General features: G+C 41.4%; 1 protein-coding gene across 1 annotated transcript; it reads right to left on the bottom strand.

Annotated features, from left to right (window-relative positions):
- Window positions 1-1,347: 1,347 nt before the first annotated feature.
- On the bottom strand, window positions 1,348-17,363 carry dcakd (dephospho-CoA kinase domain containing). The gene is made up of 6 exons (XM_055657100.1): window positions 17,221-17,363; window positions 12,771-12,878; window positions 7,658-7,773; window positions 5,795-5,998; window positions 4,464-4,551; window positions 1,348-3,589 (listed from the first exon to the last, which is right to left on the bottom strand). Exons 2-6 carry the CDS (start codon window positions 12,821-12,823, stop codon window positions 3,304-3,306), a joined length of 747 nt encoding a protein of 248 aa, XP_055513075.1. The 5' UTR covers window positions 12,824-12,878; window positions 17,221-17,363; the 3' UTR covers window positions 1,348-3,303.
- Window positions 17,364-17,659: the final 296 nt, after the last annotated feature.

Genomic DNA, 17,659 nt, shown 5'->3' with positions numbered 1-17,659 from the left:
ATTGAAATCTCAATGTACTTTGTCACGTTTTGCTCAGCTTCCTCAGTTCCATTATCAGCCAGATTCAGCAATTACGTTGATGGGTTGGCTACTAAGTTTGTAGATAACGCCAAGATTGCTGGAGTTGTGGACAATGTGGAAGGCTGTCAAAGTATACCACAGGATGTAGATCAGCTACAAATGTGGGCAGAGAAACAGCAGATAGAGTCTAATCGGAGCAATTGTGAGGTGTTGCACTTTGGGAGGTCAAATGTAAGGGGAAGGCATGTGGTTGGGTGCAAGTCCATTAACTCCATTGATGTGCAGAGGGACTTTGGGGTCCAGGTCCATAACTCCCTGAACATGGCAACACAAGTAGATAGAGTGGTAAAGAAGGAATTGTGGGCTGACCTTCGTTGGTCAGAGCATTGAGTATAAGAGTCAAAAAGTCATGATGCAGTTCTACAAGACTTTGGTTAGGCCAGATTTGGAGTATTGCGTACGGTTCTGATCGACCCCATTACAAGGATGTGGAGGCTTTGGGGAGAGTGCAGAATGGGTGTACCAGAATACTGCCAGAATGACTGGTATGAGCTACTGGGAAAGGTTGGCTGATGTCAGCCTGCACCTTTCCCCTCCTTCATGCACTCATCTCACAATCTGAAATCCCTCTTTTACCTTTCATTCCCCACCCTCTTTTCGCTCCCACTGTACCCTTCCGCCTATATCCCTCCTTCTGATATTTCAGGAGAGATATCTCCTCTTGATATCTTTCCTTCTTGATACCCTTTTCTCCTTTACATCTCTAGGCTTTATCAAGTACTCCACCCATCAGTCAATCAAAACACCCCACACCTGTATCCACCCATCTGCAGTTCCTTGTTTTTACGTAATCTATTCATGTTCTCCAGAGATGTCACCTGGTCCGTTGAGTTGCTCCAGCATTTTTGTGCCTTTTTTGTAAACCACTATTTTCAGTTCCTTGTGTCTCCATAAAACTTGTTGAGTTTGTTACATTTATTTAGTTGGTAGATCATGGGTACCAAATGAAAGGTAGCAGCCACACTTTGGACGTAACCAAATTAGCACAACAATTTGCTATTTCCCTCCTATTTTGTCTTGACAACCTGACCAGTCTACTTTATTAAGATTTTCAAGATCCAGGCAATGCTAGGCCGACACTCTCAAAGTATAGAAAATATTATATGTCATTATTCCACAGTGTTTGAAGCTTATACCCATATAGACACAAACTGCAGAAGACAGATTCTTAAAGATCTGTGCTGGTCAAACTGTAAATCAACAAACTGAAAACAATTTCAATAGATCAAATCAGCCTCAAACACACTCTTTTCAAACTAATTCAAAGGCAGGGCAATGCTGGTTTATTTATATATGTCAGGCATCATTTACAAAGGCAAGTTCAAGGAAAGCAACTCAATTACTAGCTTCCTATTTGAGCAATTACACAAAATGCACATGTGGGAGACTTATCCACGTCTCTATATGCTCATGGGCATCTTGGGGCTTAAAGTAGATGGACATAAAGTGAACCTTCATGGCACCAATGTTTGATTTTAATTTCTGTCGATTACCCTGAAACTAAGAAGGCAGCCCAAGCTGAAGTGGCAAGGGCATTCATCGTTCCCTCAGGAGATATACCATTTGAGTGTATTGGAACAATAGAAGACATTCATTTTGGCCTGTGAGTGAGCCTTTTTATCTTATCTTCCCACAAACATTGAAATGAATTAATACAATCTTATTATTCTAGAGAAGTATAAAATATTCTTATTTAAAATGTTTTGAGCAAATGTGCAGTGATTCAGCCAATTTCACTTGATAGTAAAAAAAAACGTACACTTATGCCAACTCCCCAGGGATGACAGAGTGGAATGGGATGGGAGAAATGATCTCTACTGAGTAATTTTTAATACAAAAAGCATTGCTAATGGGGAAAATGTGATGAAACTTAAGTGTGCATCTGGCTTCTCATCAAACCTACCATCCTCTCACAATAAAGTTGAGCCCATTGGTCATCACAATAAAGGCTCATAGAGTAATAATTACTGGAGTAAGGACATGAGAGTAATACCACTACTTAAAGGACACCTTCTCATTGAGGAGCAACAGTTCTGTTTAAAAAGAAGCCACCTCCATTGCAGATACAAAAATTAATGTCAATGCTTTCGGAAACTTAGAGAATCTAGCCTTTAGTAAAAGTGCAGAGCAAACTATAGCACATCGGGAAACCGTTTTACACTTCACCCGATCTCCATCAATTTTAAATTAAAAAAATGACAAAATAGAAAAAAGAAATCAGCAGACTGGTAGCACGTTTTGCACTTCCTCCTACAAAAGAAGTCAATTTTGCATCAATTGTGATTTCTTGATGCCAAACACCTTGCACCAAATTTCACGTCATTTATTTAAATCAGAAATCAGAAGAGAGGTGTTTCCAAATGATCCCACATGGTAATTTATTTGTAAGTGGATATCACTACATTATGCATTTCCACTACACTACCTACAGGATTGAACCGACTGTTGGTCCCGTACCTAGTTACACAGCATTTAAGTCACTTTTCTTTTTTTGATTTTGCACTGATCAAGGTTCCAAATCTGCACCCAATGTGCAGGCCTCGAAATATATATTAACTACTATCATGCAAGTTCACTCACCTCACCTGCACAAATAAATTAAGTCCAACATGCAGGGTATTATTAAATAAAAGGTGGAGCTTTTACTGTTGTAAATCACAGTAATGAATAGCATACTTTGTGAAATGGCAATCCACACTGTGCCACTATAAAAACATGTTGGAGCAATACATTTCTCCTGAAGAGAGAGATTGTGTGGTGGTGTTGGAAATCTAGACATTTACTTTGTATATTGATATCGGTCTAGTTTGGATTTATTCTGGTCATTTTTTGGGCAACTTACACAGTCAAATTTCACAAATATCTCTTGCGAGCTTGGAAGTAAAGCATATCCAGACAATAGTCTTTGATATTCAATTAAAGGCTTGTATACTCGGCAGAGTTTAATGATGCAGCTATCTCAAAGCACTGGAAATTTCCTCACGTGATTCGTACATTTTAGTTCTGATAAGCTGACAAAAACAGAAAGCAGCTTATTGATAATTTGTGCAGAAATCTCTTCAATCTTATAGCGATATAGGACGAGAGAAAATGACTATCACAAAAGAGAAATGAATTTAAATGAACATTGTTCAGCAGCAACACGTCCATTCTCTGTTTACTACTCCCAACTTATACCTGTTCCATTTAGTGCTAAAAGATTTTCACATGTCACAGCAGACCTTAAATAATACATCTTTTCATCAACATGTACAAAAGGCCTCCAAATCCAGTGACAGTGACCACAGCTAGCAACCTTACTGCTAAAAAGTCCATGGAGTCTTCTAGCTGAGAGTGCAGCTTGCAAACTTGCCGGTATGTACTGGCAGGATCGCCAGAGTTATCAATCACATGGCTCGCCATCATCCGCTTCTGTTCCAATGGCATCTGGGCACTAATGCGTTGCTCTGCATCTTCCTGGATCAAGTTGTTTCTCTGCATCAACCGGGTCAGCTGGGCTTGAGGGTCACTATGGCACAGCAGACAACATTATCTCTCTGTCACAGACAATTAGCACAAGCGCACTCAGACAAAACTTCTCCAATGAAATATTGAATGAGAAGATACATTTCATTATTCACTTGCAACAGTCTGAGGAAAGAAGGTTAAATTGAAGAGCAACTCCTAGAATATAAATTGGAAGCAAAAAAAGCAAAGGAAAATTAAAACTACAGCTCAATAGGCAAACGGGACTAATCAGCAAAAAAGTGGTCTCCTGTCCATTTTATATCATTCAATGAATACTGTAGCTTAATTGAATTCTGAATTTATGAAGTACCCAAATGGTCAACAGTTAAATCTAAATGGTTCCCTGCTAAGGAATAGAGAGTAGGTAAGGTCTGGTACGATGGGTACTAATCCTTCGGTATGAAGAGACAAAAATAAAAAGGAACAAAAGAAACATCCTGCTGCCGCTCATGATGCAGCTTCCCAGACCCCATCCTCCGAACTAGAAAGGACGTCCATCTGATTTCATCAGAGAGGAAAGTACCCAGCAAATCTCGGCTCCTGGTCACTTGCTTTGGAGGAACCGTGCTCAGAGGCAATGTTGGAGGACAAATAATTCCAACAGTATTGCACTTTCCATGAGCAAAGTGATAAATCTGGACCTGCAATATTAACTCAGTTTTATTTTTGTAGATATTGTCCGACATGCAGAATTTTTCCAGCTTTGTCTATTTCTGTTTCCAGTTTCCAACATTGACAATTTTTTGATTTCCAACTTTTTCTGGACCCCTTGCTCCAACACCAAAATAAATAGAGAACTTCACAAAGAGAACACACAACACCAAGCCGACAACATCAAGCCATCTGACATTAAAAGGGCTTTACATAAAACTTACCAGTAAACAACTATGGTATGCTTCATGAATCTAGCCACTTTTTTAGTCTCAAACAAAAGTGGGACATCAAGAATAACATACCGATACCCTGTAGAGAAAAACAAAGATTATACTCCTGTTTTGCACCAACTAAATTGAGACTGTTTGTCAACTGTATGTCATCAAATATTTATTTCTTACTCTGCTAGCTACATTTATATGAATCAAGTATTTAGCTGGTGAATATACAAGGGGGTGCTGGTTAAATTATGGACTTTTCCAGATATAAGAGTTCTAAATCCAAAACAGACTCATCAATAGACAATGTGCATCTTCTCCATTGCTTTCTGCTTGCAGGCCCCACTGTCCAGAATCTACAACTAAAGTAGCCATAATTCAGTGCTATTGTTCTCTCCTGCCAATAAACCGACATTCTACCATTCCACACAAAGTGTTTCCAATAACAATACAAACCATAACTTAGGAGCAAAGTGTGTAATTGAACACATTGGAGAGAATCAGAGGTTATACCTATAGGTCCTGCAAGGGTATTGTATATATTGTTGTCACGTGCACCGAGATATAGTAAAAACAATTGTTTACCGCGCTATCCAGGCCGATCATACCATACACAAGTGCAATCATACCATGCATGAATACAACAGGTAGTGCATAAAGAGAAAGAAATTGGAGTGCAGAATATGTTATGGCGACAAAGAAAATGCAGATACAAATAAGTGCAAGGGCTGCTGTAAAGATTGGAAGATTGGAAATGCATCCTTAGCATTTGAGTGGTCCATTCAGGAATCTGATCTTGTCTGGGCAGTTCAAGTTCGGATGATAGCTGGTTTCCCCAACACTGCCAGAATAGATGCACTCATGGAACAGACTCCCAATCACACGACAACTGAAAACAGTAAAACAGCAAACAAACTTCTGGTTGTGTTGAATAGATAAACGTTGAAAACTTGCAGCATCGGTTGTGATTACATTGCGACTATAATCTCTTGTACTGTTTCTGATGCCCAAAGCGTCTTGGTGAAAAATTTTCCAGACGATAAATTTCCTTAATTGTTCTTGTTTTCTTACTATTTTATTGGTTCTGGCGTGTGATCACATGGGCTGAGAGTACCTTCTCAAGATGAATAAAATAATTGTGATTAAAGGGGAGGTGCTAAATATTGGCTACCTACCTGCCTGGCATTTTCTGCTATTTATAAGAACATCCAAAAAGTAAAATAAAAAATTAAAATTTATAAACATATTCAGAGATACTTCTATAAATGAGGCTTTTGTATTTTTGCAATACAAATGTAATGCAAAGTCAATGTTGCTTGCAGCTTAACTCTTACCTTGAATAAAATATTTAATGACTTGTTTGAGCATGGCTTTGTGGATAGCAGGATGAGTGATGGAATTCAGGAGTTGCCGCTTCTCTCTGTCGGAGAAAATAATGTTGCCCAGCCTCTCCCTGTTGATTGTTCTGTCCTCCAGCAGGATCTCCTGACCAAAGGAATTCACTATTGCCCAGTACACAGGTGAGTCTAACTGGACAACTTATGGGAAATAAATACAGCGTATTAGTTCATCTTCCAGACACACATCCCATTTAAACAGCCCATTCAGTCCAACTGAATGTATGGGAAGGAACTGCAGATGCTGGTTTCAACCAAAGATAGACACAAAAAGCTGGACTAACTCAGCGGGACAGGCAGCATCTGAAGAAAGATCTCGACCCGAAACATCACCCATTCCTTCTCTCCAGAGATGCAGCCTGTCCCGCTGAGTAACTCCAAATAAGCCATCACATTTGTTTTTAGTGACAATTTTATACTTACGACTCCCACATTCTGGTCTCAACCTGAAGCTTTGATGTTTACCACATTAACTGTTCCATAATTTACAAGCCCATTTGTGAATGACACCCCATTTAAAAAAAAATCTTTCCTGAAAGATTAAACTTTTTCAGTTCTGGAAATTCTTATTTTGCTTCTTTGCCCCTGCCTCGCTATCCACTAGATAATAGTATGGAGCCCAGTAATATATGTAGAGCTCCATCAAATATAAACAAGATAACTTAAATTCTCATCTTTATTATTCCCACTTTGCAAATAAACTAAAATAATTAGAATCAGCTTTGTTAACCTGCTGTGCTACATGTAGTGACTTATGCATTGGTACTCGCATAAATGTCTGCACTGGCCTCTCCTGGTCCTGGTTTTCCAGTGTGGCCTCATACATCCAATTGAAACTGATGTGAGTTTCCATTTCTCAACGATCGTCCCTTCAGAAGTATCTGCGACCATTTAATTACCAATTACTCTCCAAATCCAAATTACTCTCCAAAAATCTACTACTACAATCTAAATGTGCACAATTAACAGCAGTCAGTAATAATAAAAAAAGGACCACTCAACTCTATGTTTCTCCTGATTGCCCCTCCTCAGGATCAACTAGGAGATGAGAGTGTATCATAGATGGGAGTTATAGTGAGGTGGTCACACAGAAGGTGAAGGCAGAAAGTAGATGGATGATGACTAGGAAAGGGAGAAGGTAGATCTCCAGTGGGCAATTCCCCTCTAGAACAAGTACACCTTTCTAGATACTGTTTGGGGGGTGGGGGAGATCTTGGTCAGCATTGACAATTTAGGACAAAAGGCCTGTTTCCGTGAAGTATGACTCTATGAGTAACAGACCCCCGATGCCTTGTCAAAGTACCATTGAACAAATATAAATCTCGATACAAGGAAAATACCAATTTAGGTCAAGATGGTGACACCAAAGTTGCTGGAAATCTAAAATAAGCAAAATATTTCTGGAGTTATTTAACAGATCAGGAAGCAACAGTTTAAAAGAATGTCAAAGTAAGAATTATATTTCTTCAACCTGATAAATACCGTACAAATATCAGAATAAAACAATTTATATGTGGAGAAACAGTAATCTGTACAGTTTGTATTGGTATATTATTGTCAATTATACGGAGATACAGTGAAGAGCATTGTTTACGTGCTACCCAGTCAAATCATACGATACTGGAGTACAATCAAGCCATACACAAACACAACAGCTAATATAAAAATACCAGAATGCAAAATAGTGTTACAGAATATAGTTTTATAGTTTAGGAGATTTTGTACCAATATTGGAGAAACTGTATTTTTTCAATATTATGCCAATATATAGCAGGATTTCACGAGTTAATTAAAACTTACTCTGTCTTGCTATCTGATCAGAATCTATAACAGGACATCCAAGTTCACGAAACACATTGGCAACTGTGCTTTTCCCCGTTGCAATCCCGCCGGTCAGGCCAACCAGGAACATTGTTCTGAAAAGAAAGCAGAAGGAAAATTAGTTACTTTCTACAAAAGGTACAAGAATGCTCATACGCATATGAGGTAATCTGGAAGAAGAGTTTAAGAAGATGATTACGGAATATGGTTTACCAGGCAGACGCACTAATTGCCACGCCACTGAGCTGCCCCTATAATTTGACCTTGAACATGGCTGAAAGGCTCAAAGGCAAGGAGGCAGATAAGGGAGATTCAGGAGCAGTTTCTTCCCAGCTGTTATCAGGCAACTGAATTGTCCTCTCATCTGCTAGAGTGCAGTCCTGAACTCCCATCTACCTCATTAGAGACTTTTGAACTAACTTTAATCAGACATTATCATGCACTACACATGCAATGCTGCACCCTCTCCTTTACCTGTACACTGACGGCTTGTTTATAATCACATACTTTTCTTTGTCTGAATAGCAGACAACAAAAAGTTTTTCACTGTACCTTGTTACACGTGAGAATAATAAACTAAACTAGAGAAGCAGCATTAACAATGGCATGCAGATTATAAGATTTTTACTTCACTCCAGTCACCCTGCTCAATGATGCAAATATCTTTCTCCTAGTGATGACTTGATCTTCAATAAAGGCTTGACTGGACAATAATCAGGTATGAAACAGATTGGATTCTGCAGGAAGGATCCCTACTAATCATACGGCATGCTAACGCTCAGCATACATGAATAAACATCATTCACACATCAGTAAGAGCCACCTTTTTTGCTGGTTAATAGGGATGTGGATGTGTGGATCTTAGAAGGCAAAAACAGGGAGAAATACGAACAACATTTTTTTATTCCAGCTGAAAATAAATACAAGGAATAGGTACACAGCAATTTGAGTTTGCCCTGCCATTCTTTTTGTTTGGTTTTACTTTTCTATCCTACTTTGAAGTTTCAATTAAAATGATAGATTTTCAATTTGGAGTAACTAAAACTCTGATCTTGTGCTCTTCCGGTTTGCACGGTTTTCCCATTTGCGCAAAAATGGTACGCGATAGCATTATGATTATTCGTCAGCTCACTCACCGTTCTCCTAAGTTGCGAGTGCACCGTTTTGTTCCGATCAGTGGTATATTGTAAAGGTTAGGTTTAAAAATCTTAAAAAACGCACGTGCGCAGATCGATCACTAGTGCCAGTCAGCGCCGCACTGATTGGTCGCTTCTCCTGTCACTCTCCGGGGTGGGCCGCCCCTTCCCGCTCCATGGCGTCTTTGCTGGAGCTGAGGGACGATGTAGGTGGCAGGCCGAAGTCTCCAATCGAACACAATTTTCGGAGGGACTGGAAGCGGCCCGGAGTCGGAGATGTCACCAAACGGAAAGCAGAGAGTCTGATCCTGGTGGAGGAGAGTGTCCAGCACCCACTGTGAGTCCCAAACACACTGCCATCGCAACGCCCCACACCTCCAGCCCGTTCTCCTCTGGTCCCCCTTGCTGACGCCTGCCCCCCTCCACCGTGATAACCCCCTCTTCCCCCATAGCTTTTCCCTTGCCCTTTCTCCGAGCTCTCCACCCCCCCCTCCCCCCCCCCGCCCACATGCCGGCGTGGCACTAGCTGCCGGTGCTTCCGGGCCAAGCCGAGGATCCGCTCCGATGGCTGATGCTCCTCCGGGGCACACAAGGGAGAGGAGTGGCAATCTCGAGATCTGGGGGGAGATGAGGAGGGAGTGTGGGGGATGAGAGGGGATAGAGGGAGAGGAAAGAAGTGGGGGGGAGGGGTTAGAGGAGGGAGGGAGGGAGGAAGGGAGGGTAGGGAAAAGAAGAGGTGAGGGAGGGATTGGGGTAGGGAAGGAGGAGAGGGAAAAGAAGAGGGAGGAGGTGAGGAGGGGGAGTGGGGAAGGAAGGGGAATAGAGGGTGAGGAGGGCGAAGTGGAGGAGGTAGGGAGAGGGGGGAGGAGGGAGAGGAGGGCAGTGGGGGAGGTGAGGAGGAATAGTGGGAGAAGTGAGGAGGGATAGTGGGAGGGATAGGGTAGGTGAGGAGTGGTGGAGGTGGGGGATAGAGGGAGTAGGGAGGGGAGATGAGTTATAGAGGGAGGGAGGGAGTGACTGGCGGTAGGGGAAAAGAGAGGGAGAGAGAGGTGAGGGAGGGATTGGGGGAGGGGAGGAGGAGAGGGGAAAGAAGAGGGAGGGTGATGAGGAGAGATGAGGGGAAATGAGCTGCGCCTGTGCCTATGGGTGAGTGGTGGAAAATTGTGTTCGGGAATCAAGTCTCCTGTGTGACAGGGACCCAACGTGTCCCACTTAGTCTGGTGTATTTATAATACTATCAGCTACCCAGAGATAGGAAACTGATAGCATGGACTGCTTGAGTTGAAGTTTGTTTCTGTATTTCTGTGCTGTGTAACTCCATAATCCAAGAGTTGATAAAGCATATAAAGATAGGTTTATAAAGAATACTTCTAAATAAAGCTTTTACACCATTTAGTCTCAACTCTCAAACCTGCAATTTCCATCCCAGCTCCAGGACTTGGAACAGTGGGAGAGAGAAGATGTATAGCTTCATCAGCTTCAGTGAGCTGGAGACTTTGCAACACAAGCTGGGGTTTTCATGCCTGATTACCTTCGAGGAATGGGTGCCAGAAGATGATGTGCGATTATATTGAAAGGCAGACAGAATCCGGTTCAAAGGGATATCTCGTGGTTAAAAGGCTTTACTGTATCTCTGCAGAATTGCCTATGCCCTGAGAGCAGGACGACAACGTTTAGTAGAGCAAAAGGCAAAATAAATATATAGAAGATTCATTGTGGATGTCCAATATTAAAAGCAGTTGCACAGCACCACCAAAATAATAACAATCATTACAGAAAACCAGCATGTTTCATTCCATTCGTTCATTCAGTCTGAAGAATGGTTCTGTCCTAAGATGTCACCTATCTATGTTCTCCAGGGATGCTGCCTGACCCGGTGAATTACTCTATCACTTTGTGTCTATGATTCATTCCAGATCTATTTGGAAATACTGCAATAAGATGTACAGATGTGGTAGTTAAATGCTTGGGGACCAGATTAAAATTGATCACTGAAGAACTCCTTAAAAAAATCAACATTTTGTTAAAAGATCGCCAGATCTTATGATCTGATTTTGATGTTGGTTTTGATGCTGCAAATAACCTCAACAGATTGATAGATTATGGAAATTGGGGATGCAGGGATGTGGAGAAAGAGAACATCAGCCCAGGTCTCTGCTGCTGATGATAATTCAGCATGGCAGGCCAGAAGAAAGTGCTACTCTATTAGAGAAGTCTTTCAAATGATGCATTCAGCACGACACGGTCTCCATTCCTGATTAAAAGGAGACATCTTTCAAAATCTCTCAACATCATTAAATCAAATTACCCAATTATCATTGCGAGCTGTAATATCTTGTTATACATTAGTGTTGCTTTTCCCATAATACAACTGTAACAGTTACAAGTACTTCATTGCCTGTAAATCAAGATAATACTTCATGAAACCAAAACTACATCTGGTAGAGCTGTGTTCAAGAAGGAAATGCAGATGCTCGAAGATACACAAAAATGCTGGAGAAACTCAGCGGGTGCAGCAGCATCTATGGAGCGAAGGAAATAGGTGAGGTTTCGGGCCGAAACCCTTCATCAAACTGTTGCTGCCTCACTGCATTAGAGACCCAGAGATTTGTTCCTGACCTCGGGTACAATCTGTGTGGAGTTTGCACAGTCTCCCTGTGACTGTGTGCGTTTTCTCCCAGGTGTTCCTGTTTCCTCCCACATCCCAAAGACATGTAGATGTGTAGGATCAGTCTGAAGAAGGGTTTCGGCCCGAAACGTTGCCTATTTTCTTCGCTCCATAGATGCTGCTGCACCCGCTGAGTTTCTCCAGCAATTTTGTGTACCTTTGATTTGTAGATTAATTGATATCTGTAAATTACTCCTAGATGAGAAAGTGGGATTTTATGTGAAGATCGATTGTCAGCATGGACTTGGTGAGCTGTAGGGCCTGTTTCCATGCTGTATCTCTAAACTACAAGAATCTTTATCAATCCAAGTTTTTCCTTTCATAGAAACATAGAAAATAGGTGCAGGAGTAGGCCATTCGGCCCTTCAAGCCTGCAACGCCATTCAATATGATCATGGCTGATCATCCAACTCAGTATCCTGTACCTGCCTTCTCTCCATACCCCCTGATCCCTTTAGCCACAAGGGCCACATCTAACTCCCTCTTAAATAGAGCCAATGAACTGGCCTCAACCACCTTCTGTGGCAGAGAGTTCCAGAGATTCACCACTCTCTGTGTGAAAAATGTTTTTCTCATCTCGGTCCTAAAGGATTTCCCCCTTATCCTTAAACTGTGGGGAACCCTTGTCCTGGACTCCCCCAACATCGGGAACAATCTTCCTGCATCTAGCCTGTCCAACCCCTTAAGAATTTTGTAAGTTTCTATAAGATCCCTCCTCAATCTTCTAAATTCTAGCAAGTACAAGCCGGGTCTATCCAGTTTTTCTTCATATGAAAGTCCTGACATCCGAGGAACCAGTCTGGTGAACCTTCTCTGTACTCCCTCTATGGCAAAAATGTCTTTCCTCAGATTTGGAGACCAAAACTGAACTCCAGTTGTGGTCTCACCAATACCCTGAACAACTGCAGTAGCACCTCCCTGCTCCTATTTTTCCCCCTCAAACTGCTTTTGTTTTCTGCATCAAACAGAAACAAAATGCAACGATTATGCATAGATTTAACAAGCCTGGTGAAACACTTGCTACCTAAGCTATATATTCATTATCAATGGCCATTTTCCATACCAGCTTGAATTATTGCTTCCCAGGAATTACATCAAACAGAACGCCATGGCCCATAATGACAGGAGAATGCTGTCAACATGATTATCAGGTCAGGCATATGATGAAAATCAATAAGAATTGCTGAATAGATCAGTTGCAAAAATCAATACAGATGTTCAGTCATTTGCTGGGAGGATGTCACAAGGTGAGGTTCCAGAGACAACATTTAAGTAGTTCATTCCTCACCTGTTCTGACTGAGCTTGGAGAAGATTGAAGCTAGGATGTGGGTGGAGAGCATCCAGAGAGAAGCACCATATGTCTCAGGACCACTAGAATCCTTTCACGGGATGCACCTGTGCAATATAAACAAAATGGCCCATTACCTCAAAGGATGGAGGCAATAATTTTTAAACTAATTTACTTTATGAATATGAATTATACCACCATGGAGACACAAGGAACTGCAAATATTCATTTATATATTTTTTTAAAAGACACTGTGTTCGAGTAACTCGGCAGGTCAGGCAGCATCTCTGGAGAACATGAATAGGTGACAGTTTGGGACATCTAAAAAAGAGTCCTGACCCAAAATGTGACCAATTCATTCTCTCCAGAGATGCTCCCTGACCTGCTGAGTTACTCCAGCACTTAGTGGCTTTTACTGGTACCACCATGTTGGCCAGATTGCTGGCACAAGAAGCCATTCAGCCCCTTGGATCTGCAAAGGCAGAATGCAGCTTGAATGGTGGGTTTGTCATGACATGTCAATACAAGCTGAATTCCTAAAGCAGTTGGGGCTCCTTGGGCAATCAGAGGCTAAACTGAACCCATGTAATGCACAGCTGATTTTGATTCACAGGCATACTTCACAGGCCTTGTACTTGATAACTGATTGATTAGTCAGTCAACACTGTAAAATTGCAAGTTACACAATGTTTATCTCCGTCCTTTGCATCTGTTCTCCATGTTTTATTGTTTATGCGCAACTCTACCAGTGAGTCTTTGTGTTTCTTTCTTGAACTTCCCTTGGAGTTCTGATTTTACTGCAGATGGTTGTACAAGAGATATTTTATTCACTCATTTTTCTAAAGGTTTATTTCCCCATCCTTAATAGCCTGTTGAGTAATGTTCTCACAATTGGATCCAATGATCATGAGGGAAATTTAATTTATTTCCAAAACAGAATGGAGTAGGGCTTGGTTGATATCTACTAATGGAAGTATTTCTATGACTTAATCCTAATTTGACCTGACCAGCACAGCACACCATATCAGCTCAGTAGATTAACCTTAATTTGCAGTGGATCTCAGATATAGACAAGATCCTCCCCAACACATAATGTAATTCAACTAACTCACCCCTAGGTCAAATGGTCTCATAGCTAGTTTCATAGTAAAGGTATGAGCAAAATATCCACAAGATCACACTCCCAGAGCTACCCTGATTATACTTCCCACTCTTCTACTTCCTGTAGGGATCCCATTCAATTTCTTAGTTCCTCTGTCTCTGCCACATTTACTTTGACTGCACAATTGGCTTTGAAATGTTTTTCTTCTTCCTTACTTGTGACTTTGTCTCTACCAGTGGACAGAACTCTGAACTACATCTCATCTATTTCCCGCACGTTTGCTCTCATTCTTCTCCTGGACAGAACAGGAAAAGATCCAGTTCTTACCTTTCACCCACCAGCCTCCACTAACAGTACCACCTAGAGTCCATCAGCAGATACATATTCCCATCGTCTCCTCTTTCAGCATTTTAAAGAACTATTCCCTCACGAAACGCTAATTCACTCTTCCATCCCCACCTACTAATGCCCTTCATATGGATCTTCTCGTGTCTGATCCTGTCCTTTCATTTATTCCTTTTCCATTATCCAGGGATCCAAACAATTTCAGGGAAAGTATGTTCATGTACACTTCTTTCGATGTAGTATATTGCATTTGGTGATTACAATGTGGTCTCCTCTTCAGTGCTTTACAAAATGCATGTTAATCTAATATGGATTTCATGCAAAGATGAAATCCTGCTGCTCAAATCTATAAAGATAACTTTATGTGCTCAGAATGTTTGATCCTCGGTTTTGCCACGTTAAAAGCCAAAAACCATGGATATATTTCTATTATTCTATATTTGCTTTGTAGGACACAAATTGAATATAATGCAATATTTGTATTATGTGGAAAGAATTTGTTATAATATGACCCACTTAGAAGCTACGTCGGAAACTGGCAAACAGAAGAAAAAGCAGTTTTGGGATTAAAACCGTCTAGGAAATAAAACTGTTTCTATGTAACCCTTCAGCAATAATCTGACACCATTGTTACTTAATCTGCTGGTGGTCATAGATATTGACAAGCAATCGCATCTAATGCTCTTGTACAATGATACTCTATTGAAGAATGTAACATATATAGACTTTTTTATTTTTAGCTTGCAGTTACAAGATTGAATTATAGTTATTAAAAAAACCTTTAGTTTTGAAAATCCTGCGAAAAAAATAACAATGCGATTTTAAAAAAAAGTTTCTTAGGAATGGACCAACTGCGTTATGGGAGAGCGACAGTGCCCTCCATAATGTTTGGGACAAAGACCCATCATTTATTTATTTGCCTCTGTACTCCACAATTTGAGATTTGTCATAGAAAAAAAAATCACATGTGGTTAAAGTGCACATTGTCAGATTTTGTGTTTGTACATAGTCCCCCCCCCCCAATTTCAGGGCACCATAATATAATGTTTGGGATACATGGCTTCACAAATGTTTGTAATTGCTCAGGTGTGTTTAAATGCCTCCTAATGCAGGTATAAGAGAGCTCTCAGTAGCTAGTCTTTCTCCCAGTCTTTGGAAAAGTTTATTGCTGTTTATCAATATGAGGATCAAAGTTTTGCCTATGAAAGTCAAATAAGCCATTATGAAACTGAGAAACAAGAATAAAACTGTTCGAGACATCAGCCAAACCTTAGGCTTACCAAAATCAACTGTTTGAAACATCATTAAGAAGAAAGAGAGCACTGGTGAGCTTACTAATAGCAAAGGGACTGGCAGGCCAAGGAAGACCTCCGCAGCTTATGACAGAAGAATTTTCTCAATAATAAAGAAAAACCCCCAAACACCTGTCCGACAAATCAGAAACAATCTTCAGGAGTGGATTTGTCAATGACCACTGTCGGCAGAACTTCATGAACAGAAATACAGATGCTGTGCTGCAAGATGCAAACCACTGGTTAGCTGCAAAAATTGGATGGCCAGGTTACAGGTACTGAAAAGAGCAACCACAGTTCTGGAAAAAGGTCTTGTGGACAGATGAGACAAAGATTAACTTATATCAGAGTGATGGCAAGAGCAATGTATGGAGGAGAGAAGAAACTGCTCAAGATCCGAAGCATACCACCTCATATGTGAAACACGGTGGTGGGGTGTTATGGCCTGGACATGTGCGGCTGCTTAAGGTTCTGGCTCACTTATCTTCATTGATGATACATATGTTTCTATGCAACTGCTGATGGCAGTAGCATAATTAATTCTGAAGTGTATAGACACATCCTATCTGCTCAAGTTCAAAAAAATGCCTCAAAACTCATTGGCCGGCAGTTTATTCTACAGCAAGACAATGATCCCAAACATACTTCTAAAGCAACAAAGTAGTTTTTCAAAGCTAAAAAATTGTCAATTCTTGAGTGGTCAAGTCAATCACCTGATCTGAACCCAAATGAGCATGCTGAAGAGAAAACTGAAGGGGACTAGCCCCCAAAACAAGCATAAGCTAAAGATGGCTGCAATACAGGCCTTGCAGAGTATCATCAGAGAAGCCACCCAGCAACTGGTGATGTCCATGAATCGCAGACTTCAAGCAGTCATTGCATGCAAAGGATATGCAATAAATATTAAACATGACTACTTTAATTTACATGACACTGTTGTGTCCCAAACATTATGGTGAAACCAAAATGTATAAAAATGGCCTTTAGTAAAATCTGACAACATGCACTTTAATAACATGTGATTTTTTAATTACAAATCTCAAATTGTGCAGTACAGAGGCAAATAAATAAATGATGGGTCCCAAACACTATGGAGGGCACTGTACCTGTACTATAATTGATCCTTATCTACCAACATTATAATGCGAAATAACCTCCCAGGATTTCTGCTCTTGATAATTGCTTAGCAAAAGCTTCAGCGACATTAAATCCAGCAAAAACACCACTATGGCCTCGCCTCAGGCAGCCACTGCCCTGACTGGCACTATCCATGTGTAACGCCGTTAACCTACGTACCAAACTATAAAGCCCACTCCATTTCGGAGGAGTGTTAGAAATAAGAAGAAGAAACTGGTGCCAAGCGACACAAGAAGATAATAACAGTGTACACAAGTAAAGATTTTATCGTGAATGTTAAGGTCAATTTAAGAATTTATTGCCCAAACAGCTGAAGACAAGGCCGCAGATGGGGAGGGCGGTTACGTTTAGAGATGAGCAAGAGGTCAGAATTAGAGGAAGGAGTGTTATTGAGCTCATGTCCCATGACACAGAGGAGATGTGGGTCTGCGGCTGGCGATGTGGGTCTGCCACCCTCAGGCCTCGTCTCCGTATAGTCTGCGGTTGTACCCCCTTGCCGTTCTGGGATTAAAATGGCGATATACTCTACGCATTTGCCCCCTGGTAAGATTAACCCAGCCTAGCACTACTCACTTTCCTGAGGCTGCGGCCCTCGTTACCCAGACCAAACTCTACCCCACCGGACGCCGCAACATTGCACTCTGTCAGTGGCCCGCTGTCGGGCGCCGACCTATCGCTGCGGCTGTTATTCAGTCTCTGGCAGCCGACGGTCTGATTCGAGGCGGGAGAGAGGAGGGAGGAGCACACGGAGTTGACATGAGCTGCGGTCTGCCGGAGTGCATCAGGTTTAACAGCACGCTGGTCTGAAGGGGGGTTGCTATTCCTTTCCTCCAAAGATGCTGCCTGATCCGCTGAGTTACTCCAACTTTTTGTTTACTCTTCGGTTTAAACCAACATCTGAAGTTCCTTCCTACACATACAGGTTTAACAGCACGATGATCTGAAGAGAAGGGTCTGGACCCGAAACTCCACCTATTCCTTCTCACAAGGGATGCTGCATGTCCCGTTGAGT

Source organism: Leucoraja erinacea, chromosome 27 (genome assembly GCF_028641065.1).
Source record: "Leucoraja erinacea ecotype New England chromosome 27, Leri_hhj_1, whole genome shotgun sequence".
NCBI classification, from domain to species: domain Eukaryota; kingdom Metazoa; phylum Chordata; class Chondrichthyes; order Rajiformes; family Rajidae; genus Leucoraja; species Leucoraja erinaceus.
This window is presented reverse-complemented; position numbering and strand designations above follow the sequence as displayed.